General features: G+C 55.3%; 1 protein-coding gene across 1 annotated transcript; it reads right to left on the bottom strand.

Moving 5' to 3' along the window:
• Window positions 1–270: 270 nt before the first annotated feature.
• On the bottom strand, window positions 271–7,631 carry IGFBP3 (insulin like growth factor binding protein 3). The gene is made up of 5 exons (XM_026502032.4): window positions 7,083–7,631; window positions 3,817–4,043; window positions 3,466–3,585; window positions 2,586–2,725; window positions 271–1,610 (listed from the first exon to the last, which is right to left on the bottom strand). The coding sequence occupies exons 1-4, from the start codon at window positions 7,489–7,491 to the stop codon at window positions 2,600–2,602; spliced, it is 882 nt and encodes a 293-aa protein (XP_026357817.1). The 5' UTR covers window positions 7,492–7,631; the 3' UTR covers window positions 271–1,610; window positions 2,586–2,599.
• Between the last annotated feature and the right edge of the window lie 6,691 nt (window positions 7,632–14,322).

The raw sequence follows: 14,322 nt of genomic DNA, 5'->3' as shown, positions 1-14,322 counted from the left end.
CAGCGTGTTCCATGCCTGCCCTTCACGGCCCTGAACGCTGAGTGGTGACAAGATAGGTCCCCAGGGGACACCCCCTAAAATGCAGCAAAGGCCAGACGGTCAAAGAGGGGCATCTGCGCTTCTGCTGCGCACTCTGGCGGTGGGAATGAGCCCACAGTCAGCCTCCTAGGACTGCAGGTTCCCAGCAGGCTGCTCAGAACATCTTACTCTCTTGAATTATTTCCCTAGTGATGCAAAACCCGGAGCCAGTCACGAACGCGGGGACGGGAGTTTCCTTATGGTAAAAACTTTTATTTACTATTTATAAATACATCGCAAGACAAACTTTTCAAAAATACCTTTTTTCCCCCCAAAAAACTTAATTAAAAAAATAAAGGAAAGCTCACAGGTAGGCAGAAAGTCTCGAGACCCCTTTGTGTTCTCAGGGAGGGCTGTGTGCCGTGCACGGCCACCCCGGGGTCTCCTGCTCGCCTGCCCGACTGAGGCCCGGCCTCTGGGAAAGCAGCCGAGCCCGGCCTGAGCGCAGTGTTTCTCTTCTGTAGTGTGGCTAACATCTCGTCTATGATTATCTACAAGGGTTAACAGCTCAGGAAGAACGTACTTTCTCTGCATATATGTGTGACTTAGAAAAAGAAGTGTGGGGGGGTCCAAGGGCAGTGGACATGGGATTCTCCAGGTGCCCCCAGTGTCCCCGACAAGCCATCCCTCTTTGCTGGGTGATAACAATTTTTCCTCTTTTTACCTCGTGCCAAGGAGGACAAGGGCGAGGCAGAAAAATAAACATCTTTGCCTTAAAAGAGCTTGTTCTCAAAAATAAACTCGTTCTTGAACTGCTCAATGGAAAAATGCTATTGTCTGCGGTCATCGAAAAAATCCTGCTGTAATTCCACGGCCTTTGAAAAGGGCGGAGCCTTGCTGTCCCCCCGCCCCCTGCCCCTGGAGCCCATGGCAGAGGGCAGGCCCCGGTCTTTGACCTGCGTCTCCAAAAAGCTGCCTGACACAGGGGGTCAGAAACACCTGTCTTCACGGGTTCCTAGACTTCCCGAGAACATTCTTGGTCTTTTATTTTTTACATGTTAAGAATCCACCCATTCTCTCTGCTCCTCCCCAGGGTGCAGGATCAGTGGAGGCGGGCCCTTGCCTCTCAGATGTAAGACCCTGGTAGGGGGGCCGGGTCGTCCAGACACCAGGGTGCGGGGCTCCCCATTCTCGCCGAGGCCTGTGCTCATTGACCGAGTGGGGACGAGGCGTGCACTGCACAGAAGCAACCCTCACTGGGTCTGGAAGTGGAGGGGGGGCTGCGTGGGCGCACCCGCGGGGGTGCTCGGGCCGCGGGAGGTCCGGCCGCGCGGCGCTGGAGTTTACGTGTATGCTTGGAGGAAGCAAGAAGAAAAACCAAGCCGCGTCTCACGGATTCCTGCGAAGTGGAAGACACTGCGGTTCACCGTCTAGAAGAATCCTAGGCGCTACGAACAACTCTTTTTAAACTTCGGTTAAAAGAAAAATCAATTCACCACAAAAAGAAATATAAACGGAGGCTGTAGCCAGATGCTGATCATGTCCTTGGCAGTCTTTTGTGCAAAATAAGGCGTTTCTGAGCTCCACGATAACTAAAACACACAGAAAGAGAAATATATTGAAATAACTCCCCCACGTCGAAAGGCTCAACTCCAGCCCTGAGACACTAGGCATGAATGAGATCCCGGCTGCGGGCGGGTCAGGGGCTTGCCCTACAGTTACCCAAGAGCACCTGCCCGAGGGGAGACACAGGCAGAGGCCACCGTCCCCAAGTCTCACCCTGAACCTTGAATTCTTTCTTTCCAACTTGTGGGGAAACAAGACTTGTAACTAAAAGGCTCAGGGGCTCAGTTGGTGAAACGTCTGCCTTGGGCTCAGATCATGATCTCAGGGTCCTGGGATCGAGTCCCGCATCAGGCTCCCTGCTCAGGAGGAAGCCTGCTTCCCCCTCTGCCCTTCCCCCTGCTCGTGCTCGCTCTGTCAGATAAATAGATGAAATCTTAAAAAAATAAATGAAAATTCCTTCTGTTTACTTCGATTTGTCTTGAGAAGACGAAACCCAGTTATTGTTTTCCCCAGTGGCTCTCTTGCTTATTAAAAGAAAGCAGTATCAAACACAACAGCATTCTTCAAAGTCCTAAATCTCATTTAAAATCTCATTTTTGTGTTGGGTGAAAATAAACTTTATTACAATGATATCAATCACAGACTATCAAAATATCCGTAACATTTAACAGAGAAAAACCAGCCACACTTGTGAGTGAGAAGCACGTCCCTTTCACAAGTCCTCGTGGGTGGAAACCGTCTGCCCGTTAAGACAAGCCGCCAGCAGCCGCGTGGGGAAGGCTGGCTGTTGGATTTCTTGGCATGCGTGTGTGCGAACGTGCACAGGGCCAAGTCCAAGATCTTCTGAGGGACTCCAGGTGCCTCCGAGACAACCTGACTGCAGGCCCTGTTTCCCCGGGGGGCTGCAGGTGGGTCGGGGACCCCTGCACCCTCCTGTGGGGTCTGTCCCCGCTTCCCGAGACACGCCCCTGTGGCCCCCGAGCCCAGGCCCCCCGGCTTACGTGGCGAGCAGCGTCTACTTGCTGTCCATGCTGTAGCAGTGAATGTCGCCTTTCCCCCTGGCGTCGAAGCCGGGAAGCGGCTGCCCGTACTTGTCCACGCACCAGCAGAAGCCCCGTTTCCTGCCCTTGGAGGGGCGGCACTGCGGGAGAGCACAGAGCGAACCCTGACAGCGGGCCAGGCGCCCAGGGCCAAGGGGCCCCGGGGAGGCTACCGTGGAGGCCACTTGTGCCCTGTGTGTAGGGGAGGGGGTTCTCCGGGGAAGCGGGGCCAGGGAGGTTCTGTGCCCCTTGGGTCTCAGGTACTGGCCCCCATCACCCTGCAGACACACCTGAGGCCTGAGGGGGTGAGAACATCCCACCCGCCGGGTGCACCTGCCTCAGAGCGCCTGCCAAGCCGCACAGATGGGCTCTCAGCGCGCCTTTGCTGAGCAAGTGACTGATGGGAATATACAAGTGGCGAACAGGTGTGACCGAGACCAGGAGGCCCGTGGCCAGGGAGGACGGGCCCGGGGACTGAACCAGGACCACAGGCACTCGGCCGTGGCCTCGCTCACTCTGCAGCTCCCGTGGCGGGAAGTGTCCCAGTGCAGAGCCGGTGCCGAGGAGCTCATCTACAGAGATGCGCGTAGCCTGGCCTAAAATAACGCCCCCCTCCCCCCCCATCGTGCCAGGACGCCCAGGAAGAGAGGGGAACCAACAGGGGATGTCAGGGAGGCTTTCTGGCCCACGACCTCATGTCCCTGGGACAGTTATTCACGACATCACCCTGTGTCCCTTCATAGTCAACCCAGGGCCCCCAGGGCAGCTCTGCGGGTCAGGGTCAGGGGAGAGGCGTAGACGGCGGGAGCAGGGGAGGGAAGCTCGTGAGGACGCCACTCACCTGCTTCTTCTTGTAGAAGCCCTTCCTGTCACAGTTGGGGATGTGGATCCCCCTGGGGCTAAGCATGTCCAAGAACTTGAGTCGGTTCAGGGTGTCCTCCACCTCCCGGCGACACGGCCCCTGTGGGGGCAGCGACTGGTTACTCCGGAGCGTGCACGGCCTCAGAGAATCCCACGCAGCCGTGGAGGGACCTGCCACGCCACCCCATGACAACACCAACCATGGCTCCCTGGGTCCCGTGAGGTCCCCACAGCGAGGCCCAGGACTGGGGATGGGAGACCCCGTGAGATCCCACAGTGGGAAGGGCCCCTTCACACTCAGCCCGCCGCCCACCGGGAGGGGAAGGCTCACGTATTCTGTCTCCCGCTTGGACTCGGAGGAGAAGTTCTGGGTGTCCGTGCTCTGGGACTCGTAGTCCACCTTGTAGCGCTGGCTGTCCTTGGCGTGCCCTTTCTTGATGACCTCCATCTTGGTGTGCAGGGGCTGGAGCTTGGCGTCAGGCCCCCGGTGCGTGCTGGGGAAGGCCTGGCCCTGCATGCTCCCGGCGCTGTGGTCTTCCTCCGACTCACTGCTGTTTCCTTGAAAAGTGTAAGGGGCACAGGGTGTGACGGCCATCCGCAGCTACCACCGGTCTTTTCAAAATCTTCCTGTGGCGACCGACTCCCAGCTACGTGGAAATGTCATCCAGCAGTTCCAAATAACCTTAAAACACCTGGATAAGGTACTGTTCCACGGCACTAGCAGAGGAACCCCACTTTCTAGAACGAAATCTGACGTGCGCTTTCAGAGCGGTGGGGCAGCTTCTCACCGCTGAGCCGCTCTGTCACCACACTGTCACCCTCCGCCAGCAGGGGGCATGCCCAAGCAGGAACAGATCCAGACCCCCCAGGCCACCCCAAGCGCAGCCTCCTGGGAACCAGCACCTTCTCTGCCCCACCCACTGGCCCTGCTGAGTCAGAAGTGTCGGGTGGGGGCAGCCATCTGGGGGTCCACAAGCCCCACAGGGACTCCGCTTTCCCTGCTGTCCTGTGCCACGGAGCAGACTGGCCCAGGGGAAAAGCCCTCCCCTCTGAGCCTGGCTGCAGGTCCACTGGCTCTGGGTGCGTTGGTTGGTGTGTGACGGGGCCCACTGTCGCAGCTCTCACTGTCCATGTATGGGCTGGAATGCCCCGGGGAGGTGCAGAGACCCTGTCCCCAGACACCTCTCTGACCAACGCGCTAAAATGAAGAGAACTGAGGCCCTGACACTGCTGTTGGAATGTCCGCAGCGTCACTGGGGACTCACGTGCAGGGACCACACGCGGGGCTGCTACGGAGCCAGGAGCCAGCAGGCTTTCTGGGTTCCTTTCCCAGGATGAACAGTGGGGGTGGCTTTGGGGGAAGGCCCCCTTGTGGGCCACACGGTCGCTCTGTTTAACCAGCAGCCTGCCTCCCTCCTGGGAGGGGTTTGGCTCACTGTCTGGTCCAGAATCTACCATGCCTGGGGGTGCTGAGCGCCCTGCCGTGGCCCCGCCCCTCATGCAAGTTGGGAGCCCATAGGGAAGCTGGCGGAGACCTCTGGCTCTAGGTGACAGGCACAAAGGTCTCCCGGAGAACTCTCCCAAGGCTGGCTGAAGGACAGACTCTCTGCAGGACGAGCCCAGGGCAAGTGCACTCCCCAGGGGCTGGGCGAACACCCTCTCCTCCCTGGGACTCCACTTTCTCGCCTGGGAAGACTCCCCGGAGGTGGAGGGGGGCTGAGCTTCCAAGGGGTCTGGCGTCTGGAGGAACACCGATTAGCCCAGGGCCTGAGACAGTCGGTTCTTAATTGGTAGAATTTGGTTTCAATTTCCTTTAACCTTAGGGTTTTTTCCTTCCTTTTCAGGGAAGTACTGGGGACAAAGGAGATGCTAAGGGTATGTAAATAAACATATTTGCATTTCTTTTCCAAGAACTGAATAATGTCTTAAAGCTCGCAGGTTTTCTTTCTAATGCCTGCTGACTTCAGCAGAAACCCAAAACCTCCGCATTTAAGCGAAAGATAATCTTAACTTTTCACTGCCATTGAAATGTACCTCCCCACCCCCACGGGTGTTATAAGTCTTAGGTCTTTTAGACACATTTTAGTTAAATCTATCAACCCAGACTGCGGAGCTACTACGATAGTCATCACAATATGCCCATTGCCGGCTCACTAAAATCAGCAGTGTCTGTAAGGACTTCTAAGATCATTTTTCGAATATCCAGAAAACACGCTAGAATTAAGTGCACACAGCAAAGGGACGTAACTGCCCTGAGACAAATGCACCTAGTAATTTTAAATCCACCACTATAAAACGGCACATGTTTTAGGCAACTGGAATTTTGCCTTCCCACCAATCCTGGAACGGTGTTTGTTTCTCTGGGATCCACACAGCCAGCCCTGCCTCCCAAAGACGGAGCCTCACCCCGGAGTGGAAATATGCAGAACGCAAAATTACAAAGGGACTTCCCTCCTGCCAGCCCAGGATGGGGGCCTGCCCACTAGCTGTCCAGCCTGGTGCCGTGGAGGCGAGGGCAGAATTCTCGCGGCCTCCAGCCCTGCAGGAACTCGACTCACTGAACCCAGGGAGGCTGGCTGAGCCTGCTGGAGATTCAGAGCAACAGCTGCGGATTCCATTTACACAGCTTTCTCGGGGAACGGGGTGATGTCCTTCACAGAGCCACACAGCCGACAGTGGCCGAGCCAGCAGCGTAATTGCCAAACGTGAGCCTCTGTCCTCTCCGGGTTCCCAGGAACCGGACCCCATCCCTTCCACTTCGGTCTAAGTGGCACAGTCCTGAGGCTTATTCCACCCCCTTCACCATCCCTAAAATCTTTGAGTCCACACTCCCTGAAGCCCCCGCACCTGGCGTTTGTCTGGGGCCATCCAGCCACCGGGCGGATGGGGCGCATCAGGGCGACGCGGCAGGACGTGGCAAACCCGGTTCAGCCTCCACTTTCCTCCCTGCCCCTGGGGGACCGTGGGGAGTCACCTCCTTCTGGAGGTCAGGTTGCCCAAACGCAAAAGATGCCAATACCTGATTCCTACCTTACTGATTCTGGCGCACCCAGAGACGTGTCATTGCTTCGCAAACCCTAAGTCTGTGCAAATGTTGGCATTTTTAAAGACAGGTACCATTTCCTACAACGTGCCTGCCCACCTTCTCCAGTCCAAATCCGCCCCGACCGCCTCCCTGCTCCTCCAGCTCCTCCGCATCCCTTGCATAAACACGCTCGCTCCCAGTTTGTGGGACACGTTAGCCGCGTTCCCGAGGTGGGCCGCTCGGTCGGTGACCACGTTCCCGCGCTGCGCCCCCACCAAGGGCGGGGAGATGTTCCTCGGCATGGGATCGATCCTGATAACCTCGTATCCTCCCCTTCCGGCCCGGGAAACCTTTGACCCAGTTTGTCGAAAGCGCTTAGTAATTTGCAAGCGCCCGGCACACAGCGAACGCAGCGCGTGGAGGGCCGGATGCAGACAGTGCCGCGGACGAGCGCCCTCGCTCGCGGGGCTTTGGTTTCCGCGCCTACAGTACCAGGGGCGGGGAGAGCAGGGGGTCCCCGCCGCGGCGCAGCCCCAGCCCCCGCCCGGGGCCGACCGGCGCCGGCGGCTCACCTGGCGCGGACGGCGCTGGCAGCAGGTAGGCGCGCAGGCGGCCCGTGGCGCTGGCGTTGGCGCAGAGCCCGCGGCCGTCCAGCAGCGCCTGCAGCGGGCGCGGCTCGCCGGGCGGCGGCTGGCAGCGGAGGCCGGCGCCGCAGCGCTCAGTGTAGACGCCGCACGGCTGGCCCTCGCGTAGCGCGCACGTCAGGCAGCAGCCGCAGCCGGGCTCTCTCACCAGCTCGGAGCACGCGGACGCGGCGGGCGGCGGCGCGCACTGCGCCAGAGCGCGCGCGTCGCACGGCTCGCAACGCACCACAGGGCCCGCGCCCGCCGAGCCCGCGCCGGCCCGTGCGGCCGGCGGCCCGCGGAGTAGCGCCAGCGCGGTCAGCGCCGCGGCCCAGAGCGCGGGGCGCGCCCGCTGCATGGCGCCCACCGCGGGGGCCCGCTGCTCGGCCAGCTGGGGCGCGCAGGAATCGGGCGAAAGCGCGCGGCGCGAGGCTGCGGGAGTGGGGTAGGCAGCTACCAGTGCTGTGCGCTCCGCTGCCGTTTTCGCATCTGGGCGGCCCGAGAGCGCTGGCCGCTATATAGAAGCCGGGTGGCCGAGGACACGCCCCGGAACGGCGCGCGGGGTGGGGGGGGAGGGGGCGGGCCGGCGCACACGAGGCTCGGGGCTCCCGCCGCACTCGGGGCCGCCGGGCTGGGGGCGGGGGCGCGCAGCGCGCGGGGCCCAGGCACCTGCTCCACGCGCGCACTCCGGTCCCTTCGCCACCCCGCCGTCCCGGGGAACTCGGCAGCCCCGCCACCCCGCCGTTCCCGGCGCCTCTGGCCACCCGCGCGCCTCGGCCACCCCGGCGCGTCTTTGGCGCCCCTGGCCAGTCCGACGCTGCCGCCCTTCTCCCCGCGGGCCTGTGTGAGGTCGCCCCGTGGAGAGCTGGTGTCAGGGAGGCTGGCGTGCTCCGCTCCTCATCGAGTGTACTTTGAGAAGCTTTGCAAAATTTGAGCCCTTGGGTCGAGAAGGTCGTGGGACATTTCCGAGTGAGAATACCTGATTCGCGTCGAGGTCTTTGGTTTACTTTGCACCCGGGGGCCGTTGGCACCCACTCCCTCCGCCTCGTCCCAGGACGTACGAATGCGCATCTGCACGTGCGCACGTGGTTTTCGCTTGTTCCAGGTTCGCTTCTCACAGCCGTGAAGCCTCGCTGGGTGTTTCACGCGAAGTCCTCAGCTGGCAAAGGGGTCTGGCAGCGAATGGGTGCTTAGCAGGGCTTGTCGGAGCTTGGACATCACCACTGCTCTTGTCGTAGGTATTCTCCCTGATTATGTTTTCAACTGGAGTTTACGTCCCCATCAAAACGATGATAAAAGCAGTAAAGCGAGCAGTGCCGAGGTGTCATTAACAACCTAATAGTCCTCGCAACTGGTTATTTTTACTATCGTTTTTCCAGACCACCTTGTATTCCTGTACTGGGTTCTCTCCGCTGCGTCGAAGTGGGGATTGTTTGGGACTCTCGCTTCTCTGTGCGCCACGGTGAAGTCCTGAGGTCGCGCCCGGTGTTTCCAAAAGTGTCTGCGCGCCCCTTCCCGAGGTGACCAACAGAGGGCGCCGGTGGTCCAGGATTGAATTGCGAACTGCCCTTTGCAAGGCTCTTTTGCAGAGAGCGTGTGGATCAGCCTTGCGAACCGAAGAGACCCCCGCGGGAGGGGACTTTCCTGGACGCTGTTGGAAATGGAGTCTTACCGAAGGAAGTGGACAGGTGTCTTGGAGGAGCGTTGTGCAGTTTGCAGTAGAAACGCACCTCAGGACCCCCTTGTGTTCCCTCCTTGACCCCGGGCAGCCCCCTGCACCGCTGTGGGGGAAGCTAGCACGCCCTCGCTGTGTGTAGGTGTGTGCAGAGGTAGGTGTGTGTGCGTGTCCTCCTTTAGAATGGGAAGACCAGTTTGCTCACAGCAAATACACAGACAACAGATAAAACAAAAGTCATACTTGAGGCTCTCCAAGGAGAGGAGATCAGAGACACACAGAGCGGCCTGCGTCCCCAGCTCCGCAGCGGCGCGCACTCCTGTCTCCTCGGTTCCTCGCCCAAGCTCTAGAGACCCGCCCTGTTTACAGTACACCCTGCGCGACATCCCGGCTGCCCCCCTCCCCTGCTGCCCTCCTTGTAGCTGTATGTCACCTGCTTTGCATCCGAGAACAGCGTCTCCGATTGCGCTGGAAAACTAGGGGAAGAGCAAACTCCCTGAGGGTTGCATGTGCCCCTTTACCATCTACGGAGACTTTGATTCTGAAACTAGAGCCGGTTGTGCAGCCGAAGATCCCTGCCCTGAGGTCGGCCTTTGTGCCTAGGACAGTGTCATACGGGAGCCGCGCCGGGCACCTGGCAGCGTGGCACGCTTGCAGCGTTGTCATCCCGAGTGGCGGCTGGGAAGCTCTGGGAGAACACCAGGGTCCTTCCCTCGCCCTGGGCTTCCCAGCCCCCGCCTGGCCGCGGCGGGAGAGCGGGCGCCGGTGCCGCGCGGAGGCCCTAGGGGGCGCCAGAGAGCCGGGCGCCGCGCCCGCGGGCCACCCCAGCCTCCGCTCCAAGTCTCAGGAACACTCAAGACCGCGGGTGGTGGGAATGTCATCCCTTCTCGGTGAGGTCCTGCAACAGCCACGTGGGGCTGCGGCAGTGGGCAGCGACGTGGGGAGAATTATATTTCAATATGCAATCGTTTTTATTTGACAAGACTGCAGGGATCCCCCTAACCCCCAGATTGTAATTGTTGGGGGGGGGGACTCAATTTTGCATCATGCTAGTTGATTTTGTCAGACTTTGATTCATCTGGCGGTGGTGGTTAATTAGCATAAACTAGGGTGGTCAGGGGAAAGATGATCCCCGCCACCCCCTTGAAGGTACCTGGCCTACAGTTGCTTAATGAATTGAAAGCCCTGTACAGTCGTGGAAAAACGGCCAGAGGCAGAATAGAGCCCTCTCCCTAACAAAATTCAGTTGGCCTGATTATGGTTAGTGACTGCTGGGGTCAGCCTGTCTTCCTGAGCAGATGACCTGAGGCTTTCATTTTTTTGAGCCCACCGCTGTTGAGTCGGCTTAACTGGGCAGGTTTCCCCAGGAGAGGAGGCTGAGCTGGGAGCCGGACCAGGGGTGGGGACAAACCCGCTGATGGGCCATGAAACAGGCTCCAAAATCAATTCTTCTTTCTGTCTGATAACCTTTTGCTGCCTGTATTTTGAAGCTGAGTTCTGCACACACTTGTAGAATTTCTGTGTTCTTGGTGAATTGACCCTTCGACCCTGTTATCATTAATGTTCTTCCTTGTCCTGTTGATTTCTTTGCAGTGTAATCCACTCATTTGATAGGAGTTTCAATACTTACATTTCTTTTGATCGCTGTTTGCATGCTCTCTTTCTATCCCTTTGTTTTTTTAATCGGCTTACTTAAGGATTAGATAATGATTCTTTTAGAAGTATTTGAAATTTGACAATATAGTCGTTCTTCTTCAAAAAGTATGGGGACATCTGTTTTCAAAGAGTAATCCCAGGTACTAAATTGATTCAAGCAATTCTCTACCATCGATAATCAAACTTTTAAAATCATCACTAAGTGTTCCCCAAGAGATGGTGAGTGCGGAAGGTCAGCTATCATGAGTATTCGTGTCTACTTTATAGTAAGACGCTGAAGAGTTTTTATAAAAGATATAGATAATTTGCCTCAAAGAGCTTCTGAGAAACACAGTATAAACATTTACATTAGAGACAGAGCCCACTGTCTCCACTGGGACTCGCCACAGAGTCAACAGATTTGCTTGAAAGCCAGTATGGACAGACAGACGGCAGCCTGAGATTTCATTGCACGGCTTTGCCTCAGAACGAAAGAGTGTGCTCGGTTACACGTGGCTTTTAATCTTGAACTGCAAATCCCACGCTCAAACCCAGAGTCAGCGTGTGGAGACGTGCATACCCTCCAAACACTGTCCAGACTCCTGGGCGTCCCGGCTCTGATGCGGACCTCAGGGGCGCTCAGAAGTGCACGCACTCGCGTTCAGAGCAGGCTGAACCGTAACATTCCGCTCCCCCCCCCCCCCACCATTAGTGACTGGCTGCAGGTCCCCAAGTACGCATGCCCACATCCAGGACAGCATCTGGCTACTTGTCAAACCTCCCTTACTTTATCTGGTGCATTTTATTTTATGTACTGCATTTCTCCCTTCTCCAGTTTTTGGTGGGGTATTTCTTACAGTTCCCACCTCTGGTGAGAACTTCAACTTTTCTTTCACTTAGAGTCTTTCCTTTGGCCTCAGAGCGTGGTGATAGTAGCTCCGTGGCCTGGAGGCTGGCCTTCCCTTGTCCGCTGTCCTTCCTCTTGAGATGTGTTCATATTCTCTTGGTGTTTCTGACTCTGTCCTCTGCCTGCGGAATGTTACATTCCCCAGACTCTCCATGCAGGCAGGTCCTGTTATCATCTCCTGGAGAATGTTGACGCTCTTGTTTGTTTCTCTTAGTGGGATATCAGCATGGTTATGAACCACAAGCTCTGTTTCGCTGTCTGTGGCCAGTGGTTCTAATCTCCACTCTGCTTTTGAGCTTTGCTGTGCTGCCTTGAGCCCCTCCCACTCGGGAGCCCCTGGGCCGAGCCTGGGACTTGGGCACTTTTGTACTCAGAAGCAGACCCTCTCGGCCATGGCAGCCTTTCCCTAGGGCTGCCCACCTTCTCTGGCCCGCAGAGGCCCCTTTCCTTGTCTCTAGCCAGAAGCCAGGTGGCTTTTCCTGCCGTGTGGGTTCTCCGTGCCGTTGCTGCTCCAAGACGGAGAGCCACGCCTTTGGGCAAAGCTCAGAGGGAAAAGAATGGAAGAAAACAGGCATTTCCTGCCAACCCTCTTGGCTTTAGCAGCACCTTCTCTGAGTTCCTCGGGCCAGAAAGCCAGCATTGTACCTTCTGTGCTTGGGGCTGCCCTTGGGGCAACACCAGAGAGGAAAGAGGAGCCTTTACACCAGGAAACACTCCATCGTGGGCAACCCTTCCCTGCGTTGGCTCCCCTCTACGCGGCCGGCTGTGGTTACTAGACATGTCAGTTGCGGTCAGCGGCTGGTAGAGGAGCTGGGGAAACCTCACTCCGTCCTAGCCAGACGTGGTATCCCAGTTGTTCATTTTCATGATTGTACTTTTACTTCTTCCTACTCGTTTCAGAGTTATTCTTTAGTCATGTTGCAGTACTCCCTAGAAATTACGAAGGTCTTCTTCAATTTATACCGTTCTAGTATCGGTTGCTGCTTTTACCCTCTTTCTGTGCAATGAAAGCACATTCAGATGTTTTAATTCTGTTCGTGCCCTCCTGATTTCTGGGGTATTGCTATGTCTCTAATTCTGTCTGTGGATTCCAAGTCCCAGGACATGTTAATATTCTTGTTTTTTTTTTTTTTTTTTAAGATTTTATTTATTTATTTGACAGAGAGAGAGAGAGAGAGAGAGAGAGCCAGCGAGAGAGGGAACACAAGCAGGGGGAGTGGGAGAGGAAGAAGCAGGCTCCTAGCAGAGGAGCCTGATGTGGGGCTCGATCCCATAACGCCGAAGGCAGACGCTTAACCGCTGTGCCACCCAGGCGCCCCCATTAGTGTTCTTGTTTTAATACAGTTACTGTTCCTTTGGATATAGTCTCATAAGTCTTCTGATTTCTTCCTTCCTTCAGTTTTCTATCTGCAGCCTTCTTATCATCAGTGTTTACCAGGTATGTATATTCTACCCTTTTAATCTAAACCTAGTAGTGCATTTATATTTGAAGTTCATTGTTTATAGAGCAGGTAGGTGGGTCTTGCTTTTTTTTTTTTTTTTGAACCCAGTCTATTGATCTCTGTCTTTTAATTGGACTGTTTTTGTTAATTAACATTTAATAGAATCATCCACAGGATTGGGCCAGGCCTACCATTGTCCTGTTTACTTTCTTTTTGCCCCACTGACTCTTTGTCCTGCTTTTCTTTCTACATCCTTTGGAGTCATTAACTATCTTTTGGTATTCCACTTCATGGCCTCTATTAGCTCTTTTGTATTTTTTTGATCATTGATTTTAGAGATTACGATCACCATGCTACACTTTTCCCAGGGTACCATGGGTTAATATTGGACCACTTCTCCACGTAAGGGCTTTAGAACAACATGAATCTGTTACTGGGATGGTCCCCCACTCTTGTGCTATTGAGGTGATATATTTTGCTTACACACATGTTATAAAACACCCAGAACCATGTTATGGTTTTTACTTTAAAGAAGTAATACTCTTGGGACCCCAGGGTGGCTCAGTTGGTTAAGCATCCAACTCTTGATTTCAGTGCGGGTCATGATCTCAGGGTCGTGAGATTGAGCCCCGTGTCAGGCTCTTTGCTCACCACGGACAGATTCTCTCTGCCTCTCCCTCTCTGCCCCTCCTCCTGTGTGCTCTACCCCCACTTAAAAAAAAAAAAAACAACCTTAAAGAAAAAAGAATCAGTATTCTTACATATAGCTTTTTACGTCTTTTCTTTGGCCACAGCAGACTTCCTCTAGTGCCCTGTGCTCCTCCTGACAGACCTGTGCTTTTGTCTCCAAGATCCTGACAGCCTGAATGTCTCCCTGTGGCATTTCTTTCAGTGTAGACCGGCTGCTGTGCATTCCCTCAGCTTTCTTTTTTTTTCTGAAAATGATTTATTGCGGCTTCATTTCTGAAGGATAGGTTTGCTAATTATAGAATTTAGGGTTGGAAATACTGTTCTTCAGCATTTGAAAAATTATTTCATTTGCCTCACTCTGGTTTCCTTTGTTTTTAGGAAAAGCCACCTGCCTTTCTCTTTGCTGTTGCACAGAATACAGTGATTTTCCTTCTGGGTGTTTTTACCCAGTTTCTCTTTGGTTTTCAGAAGTTGGACGAGGACGTGGCTTGGTGTAGACTTTTTGTGTTTATCCACCATGGAATGTGTTGAGCTTTTGAGTTGTTGGTCTGATGACCGACAGCGTTAGGAAGCTCTTGCTTGTTCTCTGTGGAAATGCTTCTGCTCTGTTCCCTCTCTCCTTCTGTGTACGTAACTGTGTTATACCAGGCCATGGGGTGTTTTCTCCGTCTGTGACAGGATCTATTTCTGTTTCTTTTTTCTGGACCTCAGTGTGAATCCTTTCTATTAATTTATGTTTCAGTTCAGTGATTGTTTTGTTTTGTTCCGCCTCTACTAAACCAACTGAATGTTTCCTTAATTTTGGTTATTATGTCTTTTTCATTCTAGAGTTTCCATTTG

The sequence above is a fragment of the Ursus arctos genome, unplaced genomic scaffold (genome assembly GCF_023065955.2).
Source record: "Ursus arctos isolate Adak ecotype North America unplaced genomic scaffold, UrsArc2.0 scaffold_3, whole genome shotgun sequence".
NCBI classification, from domain to species: domain Eukaryota; kingdom Metazoa; phylum Chordata; class Mammalia; order Carnivora; family Ursidae; genus Ursus; species Ursus arctos.
The sequence above is the reverse complement of the archived record's forward strand: the minus strand, read 5'-3'. Positions and strand labels throughout refer to the sequence as shown.